General features: G+C 42.0%; 1 protein-coding gene across 3 annotated transcripts in view; it reads right to left on the bottom strand.

Annotated features, from left to right (window-relative positions):
- Positions 1–24252, bottom strand: part of DENND5B (DENN domain containing 5B) — a 115453-nt gene that overhangs the window by 38708 nt on the left and 52493 nt on the right. For all 3 annotated transcript variants that reach the window (XM_086610407.1, XM_086610408.1, XM_086610409.1), the window contains 3 exons: positions 22479–22588; positions 16285–16951; positions 2927–3114 (listed from right to left, as the gene is read on the bottom strand). In XM_086610407.1, coding sequence (XP_086466533.1) covers positions 2927–3114; positions 16285–16951; positions 22479–22588 — 965 coding nt within the window. The remainder of the gene's footprint in view (positions 1–2926; positions 3115–16284; positions 16952–22478; positions 22589–24252) is intronic.

Genomic DNA, 24252 nt, shown 5'->3' with positions numbered 1-24252 from the left:
GTCTCAGAATAGCTTCTCCACTGGAGGTCAAGCCCTATTTCCCCACTCCCCCTACCCCTTGTTTCCATGGAGGCTTTTAATCTTGGCAATTCCTCTGCCTGAGATTTAAACAGAGTGCTCTGAGACAGCTTTGCTACGAATGGAGATGGATCTCAGCCCATAAGATTAAAGCTACATGAAGACATGAATCTAGCAGAGCAGATACTTTTACTAGGAAAGTGTCAATGGGGGGAGGGAAGAACCCTACATAAAAATTAATTACATTGCAAATGCACCCTGAGGAATAATAGCAGAATGGAAAACAGTAATTGATCTTCTGAACGGCGGCTTACATCTGAAATTCTCTGTCTCAGTGCACTGTGCTGAATAAAATCTTAAACCAGGTCAGATTCCCAAGGTACTGAGCTGCAAAGGGTTTTACCCTGGCATAAAGCTGCAGAATGAGAGGTGCAGGAACCCATGAGGAAGCAGCAGGTCTTTGCACTGACTTGGCCATTCAGTCCATCACTTGGACTTCAGTCCATTACCACAGCTCCTCCACCTTCTCCAAGGCATTTTTACTGTTGTTTACTTCTCACCAAACACTGTAGACTAATCTTCAGATTATGTGAACAGAAAGGACTTATTTTTCTCCTTTTCTGAAAAGGTTAATTTTCAGCAGGACAACACATTCCACAGCAAACATGGTTATAATACATTGGATATTTCAAGGACGTGCCTGAGTTTAATCACCTTTCACGTAGATACTTTAAAGGGTATTAGGATTCATTTGGTAAAGCAGAAGTGTCCCTTCAGCTCACTTTTTCATAATAAATTTGGACTGTACAAAGAAAAGCATTTCTTCACACAAAACAATTTGCCTTTCTTAACTACAGGGCTATTAAGAGTTGTGGTATGCATCAGTACGGTTCTTTAGCTCAAGGACTGTCTTCTTATCTATCAATATTTCATTTCAAAGGCTTTTTAATTTCAGCTCTGCATATCATTTACAAAATTTGAAAAATGAGATTTGGATTCAGAAAACCCTTGGGGAATTGGTCTCACTTCTCTCTTCAAAAACATCTGATCATTAAAGTTAATGCAGAGAGATTAGTAACCTTAAGACAGCATGATAGCCAGTTGTTAGAATTTTTATCTTTAACAAACAAATGGTTTATATTTAGACCAAGAGCTTGAAAAGCTAGCCCCTGGCCTGAACAATAAAGGAACGCTGAAGCGAACACTTCATCACTGCTCACATGTTGAAGGATTTTCTGGTTTCTATTGTCTAGAGAAATTTGAGATTCCAGATCTTCCCTGTTCAATACCCCTTATTTGTTTCCCTTTCGCACCATTACTGACTTGTGGTGTTCATAAATGCTGTGCTGATATTTTTCACTCATTTGTTAAACATCATAATGGGGGAGTGTTTTCACCCCACTATTACTCTTCCCTCACTGGCAATATTTAATTTGTTATTCCAGCAATACTGCAAGCCCATGACATTAAAATTTTAATTTAAGAAAAGTGACAGGTTAATCTGCTAACTAAACGCATACGACTAATAATTTTTAAAATCACAGTAATTATGTAATATTAGCATGGTTTTACTGAAAAGCATAGCTAGATACCAGCTTCATTTCCACGCTAGTGCAAATTCCATGAGATTGGGCCATTGTGTCCACAAGGTAAGGCTTGATTTGCACCGTTACATGCCACCAAGGCTAAGAATCGGTCACCTCCATCTCATAATTAGAACAGACTTTTATTAAAAACTGCATGATCTTTGTCCTGTGCTTATCCCTGCACTTGCACATACAAACTCCCCCTCCTGCATATTCTCCTCTGCTGCTGCTCCCACCTGCCTTCTCAGTAAGAGCACATATTCAAAAGCCTTAGGGACTCTGCCCTCAAGAGAGGTCCCCACATGGAGCTGGGCACAGCAGTGCCACTGTCACAAGATGTTACAGCCATACAAACAGTTATTCTTAGGGTTCCCACTAATTTTAAGAAGAAACCCAAGTTAAAATGCATGGCAAGCTCAAGAGATTGGTCCAGTTGCCATCTCGAATGCAGACAGGGGAGCCATATCCCAAAGACATTGCAGTATGGAGAGCAATCGGTTGACAGGTTACAGCGTGAAGCAGTTTTAATCGTCTTGGTCAAATTCTGAGGAGAAAAATCTCCATTTCACTCTCTACCATCAGTGATTTTAACACCTAGATTAGGAAGACAACCTTTCCTTCCTTTTTTCTCTGGGGAAAATGTGATAGACCAGGCAAAGTTTTCACTTCCTATTGCATGGGAGAACCGAAGATTTTCGGTCCAAAAGATTATCATTGGAGTGAGTCAATATTTTAAAAGCATGTGTGTGTGTGCCTCTAAGTGCTCCACAAGCACAGTATTAATGTAAATCTGGCTCGTTTGAGGCCAGGATGCTGCTCTAGTAAGAGACCTCACTGGGTCTAGAAATACACCTAACCAGGAATACGTGGGCTGACCCATGGGAAGGATGAGGCTGGCAAGACAGGGCACATTTCTCATCAGCAGCAGGGCGACAGGGACAGGTTTATGCCATGTAGCAACTGCACTCAAGATCCATTTCATAAAGATCATCCCCGAACGAAATGCTCTTTATCGCTCTCTTGATAGGAGCGCGGCACTGGCAGAGTGACAAAACCTAGTGAGATGTGTGACTTAGGGAAAGCAGAGAAGCTTTTAGCACCACAGCAAGAAGCTGGAGGAGAAGCACTTAGCAGTATAACTCATTAAATTCAGAAAGGGACCAAGAAAGACTGCAGAGACTTCCCCCACTACCCCATTCCTGCCAGCAGTCTTCACAGCACCACAGAAGCCTCCTAACACCAGGCATGGCATTTTCCACCAAGGCTTCACACAAATATTATTAACGTGTTTCAGGATAGCAACCCCAAAGGCGGAGACTGACCTCCTGAGGCAGCTCCAGCTTGGAGCGGTCAGTTCCCTCCTTGGACTGCAGCCCCATCAGGTAGGGAACGGGAGCATCCAGAAAGTGCAGGAGAGAGGCAGGAAGGATGGGGACGTACACGTGCTGCCACTGAAATGGGAACAGGAGCGTCGTGATCCCCTCTGCCACCGTCATCAGACGCTGATAATCTAGACAGAGGGAGAGACAGACAGACATTGAATTTTATTTCTGTATTTCACTTTTGAAATCTGGTTGGGAAGGACATCAGTGACAAAACAAGACAGAAACCATGTCTATGTGGTAAGATGTTCTTCTGAATATAAGATGGTACTTAAAAGCCTTAAACATTATTTAATTCGTCAAAACTCATTACCCCCAAGAAGAAATTGCTGAACATAAATATTCATATCTTATCTAGATCTATTCTGTTGTTAAATTCATTTATTAAAAGTACATCAAGATTCCTCTCTAAAGTACAGGATAATACTACTCTGATTCTACAAAAAGCATGTATTTTACAAGGGAAAAGAAGGATAAAGAAGTGAACTTCAAGGAAAGATTGTGGTAAGACTTTCTTCCTTGATCCTGCCTGCTTCCTTCTGCTCCACTTGCTACTACTTCTAAGACTGAGCGTACTTTCCAGAAGACTTGCCTTGCCCACATACCAGCAGAAGTGTACAGTTCCTAAGCATTTAATAGCACTGCTTTTAAATAAAATCCAAACAGAAGCCTAATAGAAATTTACTTCTCAAAAATATTCTTTATAGCTAGCATATTTATATTGCATTGTTTCCCAAAATTTGTGTTTAATCCACTAGTTCATTACTTTGCTTCAAGTAGTTTTTTCAATTAGAATTTTATTTGATCTAGCTGAGCTGCAAGAATTTTTCACAATTTGGATAAAACCAAATTATTTCTTGAATATCCAGTTGGCATGATGCAATATGACCACCTATTTATTAATATAAATGCGGAAATCTATATTTGAGAACACAGTTTAAAAATAAAATAAAAAAATAATCACATGCTGGTATTAAAGAGATGGTCATCCTTACAGCAAATCTCAAATTGCAGACAATCCATCAGGAAACAGGTAAAGACCCCTGGTCTTGTAAACTGCTGGTGAATGTGAAAGCAGACGATTGCTTCTACTCCATATTACAGCCTTAATAACAACTGCCCCCAGATTTCTAAGAACATGGAAGTACTTAAACCCCAGTTCCGTGGGAACCTGAACTTAACATGAAGAAGCAGCACATCTCATGTAATGGCAGTGGTTAAAGACAGGAACGCCAAAGTGCAAGTTTGTGACTTTGAACTTGTGCGAGATGCATGGCACAGACTGGAGGGAGGGTCAGTTCTGATCCTCGTCCTGAGGCTCCGCCACTCCCGAAAGCTGCTCTTCACTATTTGCAAAAGGAGTTGTTCCCTCCCCAGCTTCAGTGCACTGGTACGTCGTCAGTAACCAGCAAGAGCAGCAAGAAGGGATGTCTCCACTGTGGCTGTCTCCAAAACCGGTTCTCAGCAGCACCAGGCAAGTCTCACCAGCTTTGGCTTGAACATGCAAAAGACTTTCACTCTCACTAAGGCCAGACGCAGATCCTCAGTAACACTTCAGCTGTTGCCCATCTCCTCTAGCTCCTCTGCCCCGCTCCATTAAATTAACGATATATGTATGAATCCTCAGGTTTTGAGCTGGGGAAGAAGGCTTTTTTCCTATAGCCCGGTTGACTCCTTTCACATGGATAGGAACCCCGTCTGGCCCTTCCCATTTCCTGAACAATACCCTGGCAGAAACTAGTGACAGCAAAAGCATTGTCATCTGACACTGCTCTGCTATGAGGAGGTCACTGGGAAGACGCACTTGAATAAACATGCAAATTAAAACAACAAATTGCATAACCCATTCTCCCTCTTACTAGCGCTTCTCTGTGGAAGATCAGCCCCGATCTGCAGAAGGTCAGCTGGCAGGGTGAAAACATTTTTCATCTTGTCTTGCTAATAGCTAGTCACTCAATCTTCAAAATGATTTTCATGCATACAAGTCAGCCTCAAGGTTACACCTCAAAACCATTCCTAGCTACAGATCAGCCATTTGTGAAGCTCTCCCTATGCGATGGTCTATAATTATACACATCCATTGGCTGTCTTGTTGAGGAGCACTTATATAGGATCAACTTACAATATCTACTCATGAATCTTAGGCGTTTCGTAAAGCTTCATACCTCTGAAAGCTTTAAAGGTTAAAAAAAAAAAAATCAAATACAGAAGGTAGCATGTCTTGGTATGCACAGGACGATTTCAAAGTCTGTTCTCATCTACAAAGCCATGTGAAATAACAGGTCTTCACAGCAAGGCTGCAAGTATCTTTTTGGATAAGGGCATTCAAGTCTGGAAATGCTTGCTCACTTCTCTTTGATGCAACTGATAACTTTTAACATAGTCACTAGCACAAGTTTTGTAACTATTTGCTATGAGGAAAGCTGTTTTTTTAACTAGTGATGACCAAATTAGGCAGCTAATTGTTACCATTTAGCAACGCTTCTTAGCAATTAGCAGAGATTAAAAAAATTCTGTACCCAGCAGTTCTCACTGAAGAGAAGGAAGTTCCCAGGTTCCTCCAGAAAAATAATTCAAAATAAACCACCTGGAAATGGTTCTTTTGATATTTGTTTAATGAAGTAAGAAACTCTAATCACTTTGTATTTACTTTCAAGCCTGTACAAGCTTAGACATCTAACCTGTAAGGTATAAAGTTTTTTTGATGGAGAGATTCATGTATCTCTTAGCATTTGAAGGAAGCTTACGTGGTTACTGAGGACAACTGGGAAACAAGGGATTCCTTCATTTCCCCGAACCAGAGACAGAAAAAGGGGCAGCAGAACAGAAAAAAAAAAAAAAAAATGGAGGAGGGGAAAGAATGGAAACAGATGGAAAAAACAGAGTTTGTATAGCCTGTGTGCTTGCTTCAAGGGGGAGAGAGTTTCCAGATCCTATCCCACCATCACTACTAGACTGTGATAACAATCTCCAACTGCAAGCCAAGTTCTGCCTGTTATTTTATGAATGAGAGGCCCAGGTTGGAAAACTATCCTCTGATCCTAGTCCAAACTTTATAACTAGAATAGGGGATTAGATAGTATTCACCAGTTTAGGGAGTGTCTTTTGAGAAAGCCCTGTTTGTTGAGCAGAGTGAGGACACAACAGCCCTGTTTCCCATCCATCTGACATCAAGAAACATCTGGAAAAGTTACAAAAAGTAAAAACGCTGTCTGGGTGATAGCCACAGAAGGTCACAAACTCAGGATGCCAAACGGCTCAAACCAAGGCAACTTCCTGAGATTTGTGAAATGCGTTCCTTCCTCTTCTCAGGGCTCACCCGCTTCCTGCAGCATGTGCCACACTGAACGCAGTGAAAGGCCCTGCGATGCCAACAGGGCTACTACTGGCAGCCTTAAAGGCATCAGCAGAAGGTCGTAGCCCATTGTGATGGCCCACAGCAGCAGCTACTGCTGCCACCAGAGAAAAGATTTGATCTGTGCAAAATCATCCCTAGGTACAGAAATAAGTAGTGGACTGTGGAGACTGGAGCTTGGGGCTTTCTTCTCTTCTCTTTGCTGCGCAGCCTGGGACAGTAGAGAAAAGGACCCAGAAGATCCAGGGACTTACTGAATGGTCCAAACAGCAGACATGTTTCTCTGCAGTGTGTAGTTGGGCTTTTAGCTTTAAATTTCTCTTAACGTGGACCTCCTTTCCGTCTGATTGCTCCACCTCTCTTACTTGCATTGCTATATCCCTCTCTTCCTTTCAGTTTTCATTTCTCCCCGCTCCCAAAGGGACAATAGCTTATACCACAGTTTTTATTTTGCTTGGCAGCTTGTTGTGGTTTAGCCTAGCCAGCAACAGCCACTCGCTCACCCTCCCTCACCCCTGGGGAATGGGGAAGAGAATTAAAAGAGAAAAGGGATGGAGACTCATAGCCTGAGATAAGAATGATTTTGTAATAATATAAAATTAAAAATAATAATATATGAATAGATATATATGCATAATGATAATGATATATGCAAGCAAGTGATGCACAGTGTAATTGCTCACCACCTGGTGACCAACACCTATCCTGTCCCGGACAATGATCCTGAAACAGATTTAAGTCCTGCCACCACAGTCCCGGATGAGCGAGAGGCCCCGAGAGAGAGACAGGGAGTGAGCGCACTTTGAGGATCTGAGAGCCCTCAGAAGAGAGTCCTAGGAATAGACCAAAAGCCCTTCTTCCTGGTCAACCCTCATTTTTATACCGGGCATGACATTGCATGATATGGAATATTTCATTGGCCAATTTAGATCTCAATCCTAAATTTGAATCATAAGGGGAGTTGTGGACCCTCTGTCCCAGCCACGTTCCCCCCCCAGCCCATTGTGCTCCCGCACACTGGCAAGAACACGGGAAGCTGAAAGGTCCTTGATGTCTCAGCACTAACTATAAACATCAGTGCGCTATCAACATTCTTCTCATAGTGAATCCCAGACTAAATCCAAAACACAGAGCTCTTCTAGCTGCTAAAAGGAGAAACTAACTGTCCCAGTCAAAACCAGGGCACAGCTATACCAGCATCCCTCATCCTGCCTTCTGGGGACAGGGAACTATACTGTCTTCTCCAGGATAGGGATCATCATCGAGCACAGCCCCTACAGCAAGTTCTTCATGCTCAGAGTTAAATCTCTAATTTGTACACAGGACGTTTTCCAAGTGAAACTGCTCAGGGAGGATAATCCCAGCGCAAAGTGGCCCCTATGACTTCTATTGAACTGCGACTTCCTAACAATTACTTAGCTGGATTTGGCACGAGTCTGTTTCTCACACTTAACCTTCTGCCTAAGTGAAAAAGAGGGCAACAGAGTCGAGTTCAAAGACTTTGGATCCAACCCCTTGTTCTGGCAGCATCTGCCGAGGGCCCTTAGCCAAGTCCCTGCATCTCACTTCCCTGCACAGGACAAGGAACCGCAGCGGGGACCCGCTTTGCCGCAGGTCAGCGGTTCTACTGCACAAGCACCATGCATCAGCCACACTTTATAAAGGTCTGGAAATATTCACACGCCTCACAAGATACAACTTAAAATGCAAACCTTGGAAGATTCCTGTATAATTCTGAATCGCTGTTTTGTGCTAGAGATGGGGATGGTTTCAGCATCTCAGTATCAACTCACTACAAATGTTTTCCTGAAAGAGGACAAAATTTGACAAGTATTTGTCTTGATGTTGATTCTTCATGATATAACAACAGGACAACAACCAATCAGCACGGTATTACAACAGATACTGTGCGTGCAGAATGATCTACGCCACAGAGCTTATAGTCCAAACACAGGCAGTGACTGAGAAAACAAATCAAAATAATCCTTCTCCTTTCATCTTACAGATTGGGTATAGAAGTTCTGAGATGTTAAGCAATTCACAGAGCTCAACATAAAAATGGCTTTTCCTGCTACAAAGGAGTCTGATATCTCAATATTCTTCCTATGCTGCAGCAAAGCAAAACCAAGACCCTTTGAGAGGGGAAAGGGACACCAATGTTACCCCTGCCCATAACAGGCAAGACCTCTCTTGTTTAGGTGCCACCTCCAAAACAGGTTCAAATCTTTGGTCATAATCAAACAGAAGAGAATTCACCTGGGACTTTCTCAACGAATGCCCAACCACAGGATTTTTGATTCTAAGGCATAAGAGCACACACATGCTCATTCAAACAAAAAAAAGGCGTTCTTGCTGCCTTCAGTACAGTGTTATTCCAGCTTCAACACACCCAACCTTCCTGATGAAAGAACAGTTTGGCAGATTTCCAACTCTCTGTTCCAGTAACCTACCAAAAGTAAGGTAGAAAGCCTACCACAGAGCTGGAGTCTCAGCCTGAATCTTCTAAATCCAGTACAATGCTTTAAAAATAGACCATGCTTCCTCTTTCTTTTCCTTTTTAAGTCCTGTTTTACATACAATTTGAAAGCACTTGGAACCATTTGAAAAGATGGGTTACCTGAACACCACTGCCTTTCCTCTACTGCTTTTTGAACATGCATAAAGTATAACCACAGCTTTGCAAAGCTGCTTATTTAAATATGTATCCTGGAAGATGATAATCAGCTGATGTTCTCAAAAGGAACAAAATGATTCTAAGCAACAGTTTTAAATAAAACAAAGCCAACAACAGAGAAAAAAAAAATCAACGACTTAACGAATAAGAGCTAATTCTTCACAAAGAACCATCTTGAAAAAAGCTTTAAAACAGTCTTGTGACCAATAGCTTTTCCACATGCTACCTCTTCGGTCAAAATATTGTAAGTAATTGCTGTTCATCGGCTACTTTTGGTATCACGATATGGATTAGCTGAGCCAGGTGTATTGGAAAAACTGGAAAATAAAAATTAATATCTTGCTTTGAGCTCTGAGTGTGAGTCAGGAATGGTGCATGACGGTTATGAGACCTGTCTAGTGGCTCGGTACCTTCAGATCTGTAATGTCTATATATAGCACACTGCAGATGAAAAAAGAAATCTGAAATTCACATCAGAGACAAAAATTGTTTATGAAAGCAAAGATTTTTTCAATTTCAAATCAGATCTCAATAGCTCCACAGAAGCAATGCATATAAGTCTCACAGACTTCAAAGTGCCCTGAAAGCTTCCATCTTTCATCTGGTTTGCACACTGTGATGACTGACAAGCCAGACCAGGTGATTTTCAGGAAATGTTCAGAAAAAAAAAAGCACAAAAATGCTTCAGGAAATGTTTGTTTGCCATAGAAATCGCCTGGCACCAGTGCTGCCTTCCGGGCATTTGGACAGGTCGGTGACGCAGGGCTGTAACCAGCAGACCATCCTGGAGAATGACCCACGGCATCTCAACGCCCTTCATCCCCGACAGAAGAGGGGATTTACCAGTGAGTGACACAGCACATGAATTACGAGATAAAAGCAGAGCAGCAATGTTTATATTAATCTGAAAATACGTATTTTCTTAAACAGGATGATCAAGACTAGCCTGCACCTAATTGCCTGAACTAAGAACAAGCCTCTCAGCCTGGTGGTCAGCTCTGCCCCAAGGGAAACATCCTCAGTTCAATATTCGCCAAGGCCAATTCTTCCCATTTTCCCTCATTGGCAAACACTTAACGCAAAAAACCCCAAACATTTCAACAAATTTCCATTTATACAATTTATCTGTGCTACAGCCTGCCATCAGTGGTTCAGCACAAATAATTAAGAGGCAAACTAAAGAACTAACTCATAGGAAAACCTGAATCATCTCCCATTACCAGCATGGCTGAGCGTCCGAGAGCAGGGCAAAAGTTTGTTGATGAGCTGACAAGGTGGCAGTAGGACATGTGAAGATGCACCTGATGACACGGGGAGCCCCTTGCTTGTCCCGGTGGCTGGTGGGCCAGAGCAGCTTCCCCGGTGGGCAGCAGCCCTGGGCCAGGGCAGCAGGGTGGTGGGGAGGGCACAGACTCCAGCAGGCAAACTTGGCTCAAGACCACTGTTGACTGCCATGTTATTTATCTAGCGTTTGCTATAGCTGGAATGCAAAGGCCTAATTTACGTTCTCCCCACCCCGTTCTTAAAAGGTAGAGATGTTTTGTAATGGAAAAATCATAAGATCTAACTAAAAAATAGGGGAGAGGGGATGGAGCAGATGTATGCAAACTGATACAGGCATTTAACAAATCTTACTCTACACTATCAGTACGAACAGGAGCGGGGTTGTGGTACAGACCTGTACCAGCTCCTTCTCCTTGTTTCCAGTTGCTTTAAAAACTTGACTTTTCAGGCCTTGTTGACTTCAGCTAACAAACTGAGCAACTTTCAATTAAAAAAGTTTTGTCTTTCCACCCAAGTTAAAAACCAAGAGGATATTTGATTCTTTGGTTATTCTATCCAACTACTTATCTCCTTTCCAGAGGAACGCGCACTGCAGTTTCCTCTGACTATGGTGCTGTCGAGGCCCTAAACTAGGGTGTCTATCACAGCATAGAGACATTTTGCCCCCGTTCAGCATTAGCTCTGCAAGATCTTCCCTTTGGTCTTGATGAATACCAGTGTGGAGTGCAACTACTTAAATAATGAGCAGAGGAAAGCAAAGGTTTCCTATGTAACTATTTGGTGTAAAAATGCTTTAGAAGGCAAACACATCACACACACTCATTTTAAAAAAATCTCCCCCAAAACAGACTTTGTAAGAAAGATCCTTCAGACACCACCTTTCTCTAGGCCATTACTATATATGTATACACGCACAGTCATCTGTATTACAATTTCTAAAATTGAAAAAAAATAATGCAAAGACTATTTCAACCTTCGAGGAGCAACTACTTGAGCTCTTTGAAAAATAACGACAAAATTACAATGAGTCGAAACACCCTAAGCTCCAAGAAGTTTATCGTTGTCTCGTCCACATGTTCCCTCTCATGTTTAAATCCCTAGAAAGGCAGACATACAAAATGGATTGCTGAGGTTTCCGCGGAGCCCACAGTTTAATTCATCTCTCTCCAGCAGACGTCTCATGCCAGTGGCGTTTTGTTACTGATCCTTGGGAAATTGTAGCAGCTATCACAGAGTGTTATTAACTTGGACGCTGCTGGAAGCCTGGACATTCACAATACCCTTACATCTCCACAGTTGCATGGGAGAGCTGTGCTCTGAATAAAATAAAGGGCACTTGCAAAAGCATTAATTTCTACGATTGAATAAACTGTAACAAAACTACAGCAGCAAGTCTGTTTCATAAATGAAAGCCTGTAAGCCCCAAGCTTACACAACGTCAGATGTGTGCTACACTGTGTGCCTTGTTTAGTGATAACAAGTATGACTTTATATCAATTTTCTCTGCTTTATTGGGAGTCTGGTAGTTCTTATGTCCTTCCTTTGAAAGTCACAGGAATACATCATAATCCAAGCTTTGATTTTTCGAGGATGAAGTTTGTAAGGCTGCAATCCAAAGACTGCACCCTGAAGAATTGCAGGGAAAAAATATCTAATCCTTTCCCTTGGTTTTCAAAGACCCGCTGTTAAAATTTGGCCCTATTTAAACTTAAAAGTATTCTCAATATGCAGGAAGATGTAACCTGAAGCCACAGGAGTTCTGCTTCTAGTGCCTTCAGGTACAGCTTTCTGCATCACCTTTGCAGGACAAAGCTGGCACTTAGAGCAGTCTGTTGCATCTACTCACCAACACCCATTCTGATTAACTCCCTGGAAGTCCACGTGGTCCCCACTAACAGTAAGGACTTGTCTTTTCAGTCTTGCCATTTAGGGCATAAGCACAGGTCTCTGTCAGTTCCCAAGCCACCCTTGCCTTGTTCCACGTTTTGCCCTAACGATGCCACAGCACTGTTTGCTGTTTCCAAGCTGCACAGACGCTTCACATCTCAGACTGAAATGCTTTGGTCATAGTGGCTTTTGCCCCAGAAAGATATAATTATACACACCAGTGGCTCCTAAACTCTGGCTTGTAAAGCCACAGTGATGTCTCCTTAGCATCAGGCTACTTTAGAGTTTAAACCATAAACTTGAGAGAAATTGAGGATTAAGTTAGTTGCCTGCAGTCCAAAACTTTTGGGAATGAAGGAGCTTAAAAAGTAAGCTCAGAAAATGAGCTCATCATTCTTTTGCGTCAGTCTCTCCACCACTCTGTTTGATCACCACAGCTGCAAAGTGAAGTTACAGTCCACTGCAATCTCTTCCCAGGTGATGAGGTACCACTTACCCATAAAACACCATGAAGAGAGCAACTAGATGCCCAAAAGTTGACAGTAGCAGCCATGGTACAAACAGCTACCAATTGGTCCTGTCCTCATCGCAGAGCTGTGCCAGACACTCTCATATCGTGCTGGGAATGTGTCCAGGGCAAGCTGGGTAAAGTCACCAACACCCTCACCTCTTCATTTAGTTGGCTGCCTTTGATCAGGCTGCTGGAAACATTATGCCTCAGCTATAGAGTTAAAAATAAACTTTTTCATCATTGTCTCCTAGTTCACTGGAGAAAAACCATTCCAGAAAAGCCAGTACAGTCTCTGAGCGACCTTCCTGTCAGACCTTTGCTGTTGTTATCAACAACTAGGTGCAACACCACTTAACTATCATCCTTTCATCAGGCAGCCCACTGCCCATGATTGCCTATAAAGTTTGGAATTAAAGCTGTGTGACCTGTTGTTCCCAGTGTTTGCAGTCTTCATATCCCTCCTGCTCGCTCTTGGCCACAAAAAGTAATCTGCTCCTTAGTGGACAGATGTTTAGCATGAAGTCAGGTTCTCAGCAGACGGCTAGCAGGCTCATCATATGGTCAGGGCTGGGCAACAGTTTATATTTTTCACTCAACTTTCCAAAATAAGTCTTTATTCTTTAAAAAGAGGAATTTTTTTTTTTTTTTTTCTGGCAAGCTTGAATGAAAAGCTTCCTTCCAACAAGGCTAAGAGAACCACAAGAATTAAAAAAAAAAAAAAAATCAACATACATTTCCCATATGTGTTATTAGCAGAGCTTTCACTGAAATAGTTCGGTGAACTGAAGTAGGTTTTGGTCCAGTACTCTAATTTCTTGACTATGGTATCATTTTGGTGAATTCTGACTTTGAGTTCATAATGCTATCTTGCTTGGAATTGTACCCTGTGGATGCAAGACCATCTTCTACTCATCTCTTGTTGAGTTTGGGAAGGTTGCAGCAAGGCCAGGCCACTGGAAACACAGTCCAGAGAGTCCCTCCTCTTTAAAGCAAAAAGAGAAGGAAGGACAGATTTGCAAAATCACTCTCTCATTCGTTACTTTGGAACGAGAGATACATAAGCCAAAAACTTCTTTTCATCTTTTGCCTTGAAAGAACTTGGGAATTAAGAAAGCGTTTCTCCCTGACGGATCTCAAAGCTTAGAGAGGAGATCTCAGTGGTATCTAGCCTAGTTATATCTCAAATAGGAAAAGAGCTGCTTTGTTTTCTTCTTTCAGGAATCGCAAGACTGACATTTAAAAGAAGGCAAAGTACACAATTAGCCAAGCACTCAGCTATCAGGATACGCCAAAACTGAGACTTTGCACTTGACCTCCACTCCACATTCCTTACCTCTGGGAACCAGCATTATGATGCTATTTACATAATCACAGTATTTCCCTAATACAACAGTATGCTTTTCCCTGTGCGCCATCAAGTTTTGTCTATATTAGATAGGGAAGTAAAGGTCATGTCAAGGACATCCTCAGATTCACCAATAATAGAGGCAGAGTGGAAAAAATATTAATTTGAATTTTGGAGGGTGGAGAGAATTAATTCAGTCTATCTTATTTTTCTTTTTTTAAAAAAAAAAAACCAACACAGTGAAAACAAAACAACCCAAGTAAATGCTGAAATCATAGCCAGTAAGTGAAAGAAAAACACTTATCTAACTTCTGGTGGCACTGAAAACTGAGTCAAAATTATTCAGTGGATGTTTTGTATCTGTCTCAAGGACTATTACAAAAATAACCCATATGCAGGCTGCTTTCCATCTGCACAAAATATTACTAACGTGTGATCTGACAAGCAGATTTTCCCTAATGCTACCAGCTTACACTAAAAACTGTTTTCAGTGAGTCTACAACCAGGGACTAGGGTGGGAACGATGAGCAGGGATGGGGAGGCATTTCAGTGGTGTTGCTGCTTTGTGTCGAACCCCGAGGTCAAGCGGCAAAGGCAGCACAATTCAAACCGAGGAAGAAAGGGGTAAGCACACGCACACAGAGAAGCAGGAGGGAGGGGAAACGCAGCCTAATCAAAACTAACAGCAGGATTTCTGCTCACACTTCAAACCCAGAGCAGATAAAACCTTTCGTTTTTCAGTTCTTGAAAGCAAACCCCTGGAGTCCATGTGGAGAAATGCTCCACAAAGAACTAGCAATCCTTTGAATTCAGTCATTTGCAGAAGAACTATCCTCCTTCCACCTCCCTGGACATTTTTTCCCCATTCTCAGGCATTTATTCATTAGAATTACTATTATACACTTACTGACCTTTTTCTTTTCTATGACAAACCCAAGCGTTCACTTTTGGAGCCTGAAGGTTCATTACCCGTACTCATTTTAGACAACTTCCCATCCTCAACCTCCTCTCCATTTCAAGCTGTCCATTGCTTGAACCATATCTCTTGAGAAGTCTAGGTATTCAGCATCTTTCCCTCTTTTTGTTAAAAGGTGCACGTGTCTCCTGGCTTCATGTGGTTCATTCTAGTCTGATGAAACCACGTCCCCAAAACTTTTTCCCTGAGGCACATTTTACTGATTTAGGGTCAGCATCACAGAAGCCATTTGGTAACCCAGACAATACGGACAGGCAACCAGTGAGACTTCGAGGACCATCCAAAAAGTCTGGACAACCCCTTGAAAGTCAAGAGGAAACTTGAACTTGACTTGTTTGGGCACTCTGGTGCGTTGCAACAGTTTGCAACACATACATTTTGGAACATGAATATCACCAGGTCCAGACTCACAGCAACCAACGTCATACAGGAAAGAGTAACAGGGGTGCAAAACCTCAGAGCATGCCCAGCGCTGAGTCAGGATTCCCAAAACTTGTAGCAGAGTATTACACTATTGCAGAAAGACAAAACCAGAAGACAAAAGGTACAGGCCAGATTTTCAAATTGCTGGCATGCTTCAGTGCGGACAGGCTCTGCGCAAGCGAAGTTGCTTGCAGCTAGCCTTGGCCAATTGCAACCTTTAGTGTCTCAAAAAGAAATACCGACGTCCTTGTCAGAAAAGTTCCCAAATACCTCAAAGTAGGACTACAAAGCGATGTTCTGGAACTCCACTCAGTTCCAACTCAGCATTAAAACTTCAGCCTTTAACTGCTAAAAAGCTGTCAGTGCTTTAACCGGAACATATCCATCATACGGGAGGGAGGAAATCTCACTGAACTTCAATATGCTGCTGAAATTTGAAAAAGAAAGTAGAGAAAGTGTTTTCTGCAAGATGTATTACTTTCTGCTGGTATTTTTACCAGATATATTACTTCTGCTGCTGCTGAAGATAGGATTAGTTTCATGCTGTCTTGCAGCATGATCAAGGGCAATGTAAGGATAATAATTAAGTGAATTCTATTGCTGGCTGTCACAAGTGATAAATACAATGCATAATTAAACAAGCGGCACCTAGGCTGCCTGGAGGAAACAATTATTTAGTGCTTTCATTAGGACAGACTAATTTCTCTCCCAATTTTTCATTTCATGCTTACGTATCACAAATCCTCTGAAAATCAACAGCTTTATATTAGCTCCTATCGCTGCAGCTGCCCAGGAACTGCCACTCAGAACAGTCCCAACGTGCATTGCTGGACAAGTGCCCACCTTGTGAGTACAGAAGGATCTGCATCTCCAGAAGAACACAGGTGAAAACCTGGACCAGGTTCTCCAGGCCCAGTAGCTCAAAGACCTCTCGCAGCGGGTAGTCAGAGAGCGGCAGCTCGTTGGGCCCAGGTCTCTGGCAAATGATGGGCTCGTAAACCCCATAAAACTTCAGCGACCTCCCCGGGGGCGGCAGGGGCACCTCGTAGAGGATGTTGTGGATGTAGCTCTCCAGGGGCAGAGGTGGTGGCTGCTGAGAGGTCACCGCCTTATAAAGCTGGATCAGGAACTTCTTGCAGGCTTGCATGAAGGGCAGAGGGGTAATGAGGCATATGCATTTGGAGACGTACAGCGTGTCTCTGCTGATGTCGTAGGAGTTGTACCGCTGGAGCTTGGCGAGGGAAGTGGCATCGCCCTCGTCAATGCTGCTGGCCAGGGAGTCCATGCTGCACGAGGAGGAGGCACAGACGCTGCTGTATTGCTCCGCGTTGTGCATCTGGTACAGCGTTTGCATGGCTGTGCAGATCTGCTTGCTCGTGACCTCCTCGTAGAATGTGAGCACAAACCCGTACGTACGAGAGCCATCTTCTCTGGTGATGATGAACGAATGGAGTTGTGGATCTCTGTTATCTGCCTGTGTCCTGAAAGACAGCCCTTTGGGCATACACAGCTAAAAAAAGAGAAAAGCAATAGACATAGTTATCTAAGCTACAATTTGATTTTTTTTTACTTTTACTTTACAGGCACATCCTTTTTTTCCACCGTATCGTAACAAGCCATTTATCATTAAACATAACCCCCCTGAGAAGTAGCCCAAGAACAAACAGACTAAACCTGATGCTACTTAAGAGATAGGCGTGACTGAAGAAAGGAAAACACCCTCCAAAATCACCCATCTGCTAAGTTATTATAACTTATTTTCATTACTTTGTAAAATTACTCTCACTACTGAATAGCCTTTGTCTCATTTACTTAAGCATCATATAAAGACATCCAAGTTTTCTTCTCATTCGCATGTGTTGTTCCCACAGTACTCTAAAATCAGAGAGCAAAAGGGGCATCTTATACCACTGAATTAAAACTACAGACTTCTGGAAATTCTTTGATCTTCCCTAATTTTCTTAAAAGAAACCGAAACATTTGACTGACAGCTATTATGTTTACGTTTTTCCTTAAGTGCAACAAAATAGCTTACTTTGGAAGAAGGAAGGGGGGTGGGGGGAACCACTCAAAATCTATGGAAGTCTCATTTTTTATTTATCACTCAGTCCTTTTTGCAGTGATTCTACTATACTGGATGTTTCTCTGAAACATAGCCCTAGTGATAACTTGAGGCATTTTTTTTCAGGCATTCCTCAGGAATTCTATCAGCCATCTAATACAAAATAACAAACATCCAGCAAAACTTGTTTGAATGTGTGTCAGCATGGAACTCCTATGTTCTTGCTAAATCAGTCTGTTTATAAACAAAGAACTAAAGCTTCCTTTAAAAGGAAGGTAAAAGGAAAGAAGAGAGGGAGACCCTTCAAAGCATTCCTCGTGTTCCCAAAGGCAACACTAGAAGCCAACTTTCCCAAGGGATGTGAACCTACACAGGACTGAGTGCATCCCCTAATGTTTCACCTTGACCAGGAGCAAATTATTCCGATGGTGGGGGAGGTCAAGAGAAATAATTACATATTTTCAGGCACGTCCTATCCTGAACTTCACCAGTGCACCTTGCAGAGACCATTTGACACCAGATAAAGCTGCTACCAGCCCAGCTGGGATTTAGGCCAGTGATCCAGACTCACTTCATGACATGCCAGCAAGACCCTAAGGTATCTGGGACAGCTCTCATGTATTGCTCTAAAAGGCACCATATAGGGAAATAAGTAGCCTGGAGTTGGTTGAAGAATTTAATTCAATTGATGGGCTTTGCTGATGTAAACCATGAAATTGCAGCTTGAACCATTTTTGAACAGCAGCCATTTTCATTCAAAAGGTTTATAGTTTTTATTGAGGCATTAACAGCAGTGCCATGTTTAAGGCTTCTCCAATAAAGAAGTAGTAAAAAATCCTTGTTTCACACATTATTTAAATTTATTCTGCACAATAAATATCACTTAACCTCATTTTTTGGTAGGCTTGCTTAATAAAAATTTATTTCTAGAATGTGGGTATTCAATGGCAGCTATAGCCTTAACAAATCCAGTCAGGCTGAAATCACAGGTCTCAGTCTCAACACTATCAAAGACTGTATTTTCTTCACTTTACAGAAAAATATCTGGATAAGCAAATTATATGTAGTGGCACAATCAAGAACAGATAAGCATCAGGGAAATTCAGACCAGCTGAGACAGTTTCAGAAGGCTGTTTTACATGATTTTCCTCCGAGTCTTAATTATCATTCCCTCGTCCGTTATATACTGAGCATACACACACACACAAAGGGACACCCATCTATTAAGTTTCAGCCCCAGCCTGGCATATGCAGAATAGCAACATTTTAAGACCCTGACTGCAAACCCTGGCACAGAGACTGTCACTGCTGTTAGACCTACAAGAGGACATGGGAAAAGGCAGAGAAAGAAAGAATATGAGAAAGCACTTAAGTGACCAAGAGTCACTTAAGAAGCTAAGATCAAAAGGAAGAGCCTGTGCTCATTTTCTAGCAATACAGAAAGCTTCAAATTTGCAGTTAATGCATGAAAGCTTTCATCTTAGTGCCTCGGACATCAATCACTTCCCATCTCATCTGTGTCTGTCACATGTGCCACAGGACAGTGCTGGGGAAGAGCAGCTTGGGACGTGCTACGGGGGTTGAAAGCTTCGCCTGCTGCTGAAGCTGGCTGAGTCATGGCAAGAAGGCAGTCACCTTTATTGCATCTTTGTACAGACAGAGAAAACTATCCAAGATTACTGATCAAAGGACAGGATTTTGGTTTTCAGGTATTTAAACACCTCTATCAGCAGAAAAGTGTGGAATTAAATCATACTTGCAATAAGGCTTATAATCAACATGGTTTGTAAAAACAAAAGGAAGCTGCACAAAGACAGACGAAAAGCTATCGACTAATCTGTACTCCATCTCTAGAAGCGATGAGTAGGAGATATTTTCTTAAACACGGAGGCAGCACACACACACACACTGTAATCCCTCCTCCCCAGCCATCATCAGTTGCAGATATTTCTGAAGCCCAGGTTCCCTCTGGACCATTGCCCATTAGCACCGGTTCACCTCTTCTCCATTAGATCCTCTACTTCACTTTTTAAGCCCCTGTACATTTTTCACGTTCACAACACGCCGCGGCAGCAAGCTCCATGCCCAAACTGCACCGTGGGTGAGGGGGTGGAGAGCAAGATGCTTGTGTTGGTATTAAAGCGTGGTCCTTCAAATCACACCGGGAAACATTTAATTCTTTTATTTCAGTACATGACATGCTAAATGGACAATCCTTCCTTGGACTTAAACCCAGGCAAAGATTTATATACCTTGATGAACCAGAGGGCTAAATAGGAGGTTTATTTCCTAAAAATTTCACTTTCCTCTCTACTGAGAACTTCAGTTTGGTACAACATGTTACTTGCGGAATGGCCACAGAAGACAGTATGTGATGTTAGGCAGGGATAATCACAAAAAGCCATGGGGGAAAAAGAAATACTTCCCTATTAAAGAGAACTCTATATACTTCGAAAGGGAGAGAAAACATGACTTGTAGGCAGAGTGATCTCTTGGGAATTCAGGGGGTTATTTTTGAAGCGACAGGATGGTTTCAGAAGGCAATTGAAATTCCTTAGGCATTCAGCAAAGCCAGAGTTCTCACAAGTTAACCTTCAAGGATTTATGCATTTTCTTCTCTGAGGAAAATTGCTTCTGGAAGATCACATAAAGCAAACACATAGGCAGAACTAATACAGCAAGGCAAGATCAGAAAGGCCAGTAATTGCCTCGAGGGATTCTGTGGAGGTGGATATTACTTTAAATGATGTTTCAGATCAAAACAATAAAGAAGTTTTCCAAAAGATGATTTAAAAGACCATTAAATACTGCTGCTGTTAGTAAACACTTCTTTTTTCTCCAAGACACATTGCAAATGAAAGATGTGTTCTTCAGCTATTTCACTTCAGCTGAATGCAGCTGAGTTCAATTATTTTATTTTAATAGGTCTCTTGCTGGTTTTAGTATTCCATTTTTGTCTGATAATATGATCACACTTCATGAATACTAGATATTTTCAACTGTAATGTGAGAGACAAATAATGCAGCAATTCCAGCTATTACCTCTTGCTGCCATATTCCTGCTGCACACTCCCCATCACTGTTCCTCTAAACACTCCCAATTCAAAGGCAGAACTAAAAGGCATAAGTAGCTTTGGTAGTTGAGTTATTACCATCTCAACTGTGCTGATGAAGCATTGTTCTGAGTCCATCATGCCTTTTGTACATGCAAAGTGATGCGGAGACCTGCCCAAATACACCACCATCTCTATCAACGCACATTTGGAAGCGGAGGACAGAAATCCCCAGCTGTCAGTGGGCAAAGTGACTGATACTGATAGTAGGCTCATCTCTGCCTTTCTATGCACATGCAGTGCCAGAGTACCAGCTCTCAGAGTCACTGTTACTTCCAGCTCCTGGGTTTTCATGTTAACTATTTGGCACAATGCTAAAAAAAATAAAATACAGTGGAAACTGAGATGAACTTTGAAGATTTCTACACCTTCATACTGCAGAGAGGTTTCAAATGTGAACTAAGCGTAATTCAGACTGCATTTATAAAAGCCATTTTATTGTGGTTTTTATGTGTTCCCTGTTTCTCCGCTGGACTAAGAGCCAGAAGATTCTCTCGACTTCATACCCGCACCATACACTGATGTTGGTTCTGGAGTAGCTAGCATGTAGTCCTAGCCTCCTCAAATGCGAAGCACACCTAAACTAGACTGTGGGGGAAAGGGTTCTCTAATTTTCCAATTTTGGGTTAGACCCAATACACAGTTTTGAAAACAGCTTGAATCAGTAATATCGCCTTAATGTTATTATTACAACAAGTGTTTCCTCTTAAGTTATAAAACAAATAGCATTTTCTGTACTGAGAAGGTCAAATACCAGTAATCTGTTGTCTTTGTCAGGACATGTTCTTAACAAGCACTCTGGTGATTTTGGAAACATCCTTTGAATATCAACTTTTCGGGAAAGTTTCCAGTGGATCATTGGTCTTTTAGTTGTCTCTGTCCTCAACTGTTTTCTCCTCCCTTTCCTGTTTGTGGGACTTAACCACATAGACAAACTCACACCAAGTTTAGCTGAAAGGAAAAATATGTACAGAAGACACATTGGTGCGCAGGTGTCATTAAAAGCGACCACCCAACAAAAGCCATGGTTTAGGTAAATTCCAGCTTCTCCATAAAGATTCCTCTCTTCCTTGCTATACGTCTAGGCATACATTGTTTAGCCTGGAGAAAAGGAGGCTGAGGGGAGTCCTTATCACTCTCTGAAAGGAGGTTGTGGTGAGGTGGGTCTAAGTCTCTTCTCCCAAGTAACTAGTGATAGGACAAGAAGAAACAGCCTCAAGTTGCACCAGGGGAGGTTTAGATTGGATATGAGTTAAAATTTCTTCACTGAAAGGGTTGTCAAGCACTGGAACAGGCAGCCCAGGGAAGTGGTGGAGTCACCATCCCTGGAGGTATTTAAAAGATGTGTAGATGTGGAGTTTCAGGACATGGTTTAGTGGTGGACTTGGCAGTGCTACGTTAACAGTTGGACTTGATCTTCAAGGTCTCTTTCAACCTAAGCAATTCTATGATTCTATGCAGCATCAAGGTTTTTTGTACTCAAAAATTTCACATGGATATTAGTATCTTAAAAATTCCTCAGTTTGCCTCCTTCCCACCTGTGGACCTGTATCGTGGATGACTACTCCCCTTCTCAGCCAGTCACTGAGTTGGTGGTTAGACTTGTTTCATCACGCAGTAGACCTAACTAGAACTAATGAGGGAAATGTAACGTTTTACTCCTGTTGTACCTGAAAGTATTCTGTATTTTCACAATACGTCTTCCTCTACAGCTTTTCAACCAGCATGCCTAGTGGATGCACTCAGTCCCAGCAGAACCACCTTGGTCATCACATCACAAGGGCTGGTTGTCAACAACCCAGGAACCACTTGAGAGTTGAAGTTGTTAGAAAATAGCTTGAGAAGAGAGTTTCTCTACCTACCATGTTGACCGCATCCTGGTCAAATGGGTTCCACTCGATGTTCTGAGGATAATGGGCCAAAACTTTGGACTTGAAAGTTCTTCTTAAGGGACTCTGGTCAAAATTCTCTCCTGCAACAAATGAAGAAATAATGACTTGTCACAGCAGTGAGGCTTCAGAGAGAGCTGGTCTGGGCAGCTTACTTTCACTTTGTTGTTTTTTTTTTTTGTGAAATCTGAAGGGCAATTACACTCCCAACAGATGTAATATTTTTAAAAGAGACACAGAAAATATCCACATTGTCTGATCTTGCCCTCCTTCCCACAAAATCTTACTACCGTTGCAACACAGCTCCCAGCTCGGTATTTACTACATGAAAATGTATCATTAAGAGAAAAATTACTGCTGGAGTTTTATGGAAAGAGGCCTTGCAATCAGCTGAATTCTCCATCTTCCCCTATAGCTTGAATATCTAGAGATGGCTTTACTTAGATGCAGAAAGAGCACTTTTCCTCAAGTTTGTTAGAAACCATCTTACGGTCAATAAAAAGTATGACCACCTCTCAGCTATTATAGATTTCTCAAGGATTCATTCTAGAGCTTTTTTATATCACAAGTCCTGTGTAAGATTAAACATATATTTTTTTTCCTACATCAAATTTCAAGGACAGACTTTTTCCACACAAAGAATCCAGCAAGTGCAAAAACGAAGACTGAAATTAGACTTCAAGCAGAAATGCATGCAGTTATCAACATACAAATAGTGTATTTCACACCAACATTTCTAATGGAGTTTCCATTGTTGGATAGTCTACCGTATGCAACATGGTAATCAAAATAAGTTCTTAAAAACTATTCATTATACTACCACCTACTACACTTTTCTCAGCTATAAGGTTACTAATTCCAGGTTTCTTGCTTTAAAGACTACAGGTGGGTCTTTCCTGTTTAATTCCTTTCTCACCTGTGAGGAGAAAAAGGCACATTTTGGGACTTCTTAATGTTACCTAGACTCTTTTAAAAATACGTTACTGAAATAGAATTGGATTTCTTTTCTTTAAAAATAAACATTTCACTTTATACTTAAAGACAAAACCAATATTTCATTAACATTTTTAATGAGAGGTTAATTTGGTTGAAAAAATATTCAAATTGTTTGGCAAGCTCTAAAGGCTATCCACCATTCCTGCAGAAAAGTTAATCTACAAGTCACTAACCCCTCCTTGAAGGCAACATGGACTGTGGGAGTGTAATTTCTGCTTGCTGAGTTACATACGACAATCCAATCTTCGTGCAGCCAGCAGCCCAAGTGATGTTGCAAAATTCACAGTTCAGCAGTTACCCGAAGGTTTCTGAGGCCGCAGCCATTTGGCACGTGCCCTTTGCTCCTTGCAAAGCACAGTCTATGTGATCATTTGGCTCAGACTGAATTAATCCAAGGAAATTTCTGTACAAATTGAGACTAGAAGGGAGAGCTGCTCAGCCTTCGCCTGGCAGAGTCTGCAGATAACTGAGGGGAACACAAGGTAACAGTGAAAAACAGCTGCAATTCACACAGTAAAAATTATCCAGGCAAAGTTTTAGGGGGGTTGAAAACTATTTGCTGTATGAATCCCTTAATAAATCTCAATGCAGAGGACAGAACCTGCACTGTCTCTCCAGGGCTGCAGTCCCAGGGCCATAGCAGTGGTCCCTGCGCAGCAGAGGCGGGTGAAGGAAGAGGAGGAAGAAGGTCAGGCACTTCTTACAACAACTCCAGCCACCTGCTCGGTTGGAAAGGGGAAGTGGAGGCTCA

Source organism: Tauraco erythrolophus, chromosome 4, assembly GCF_009769465.1.
Source record: "Tauraco erythrolophus isolate bTauEry1 chromosome 4, bTauEry1.pri, whole genome shotgun sequence".
Lineage (NCBI taxonomy): Eukaryota > Metazoa > Chordata > Aves > Musophagiformes > Musophagidae > Tauraco > Tauraco erythrolophus.
The sequence above is the reverse complement of the archived record's forward strand: the minus strand, read 5'-3'. Positions and strand labels throughout refer to the sequence as shown.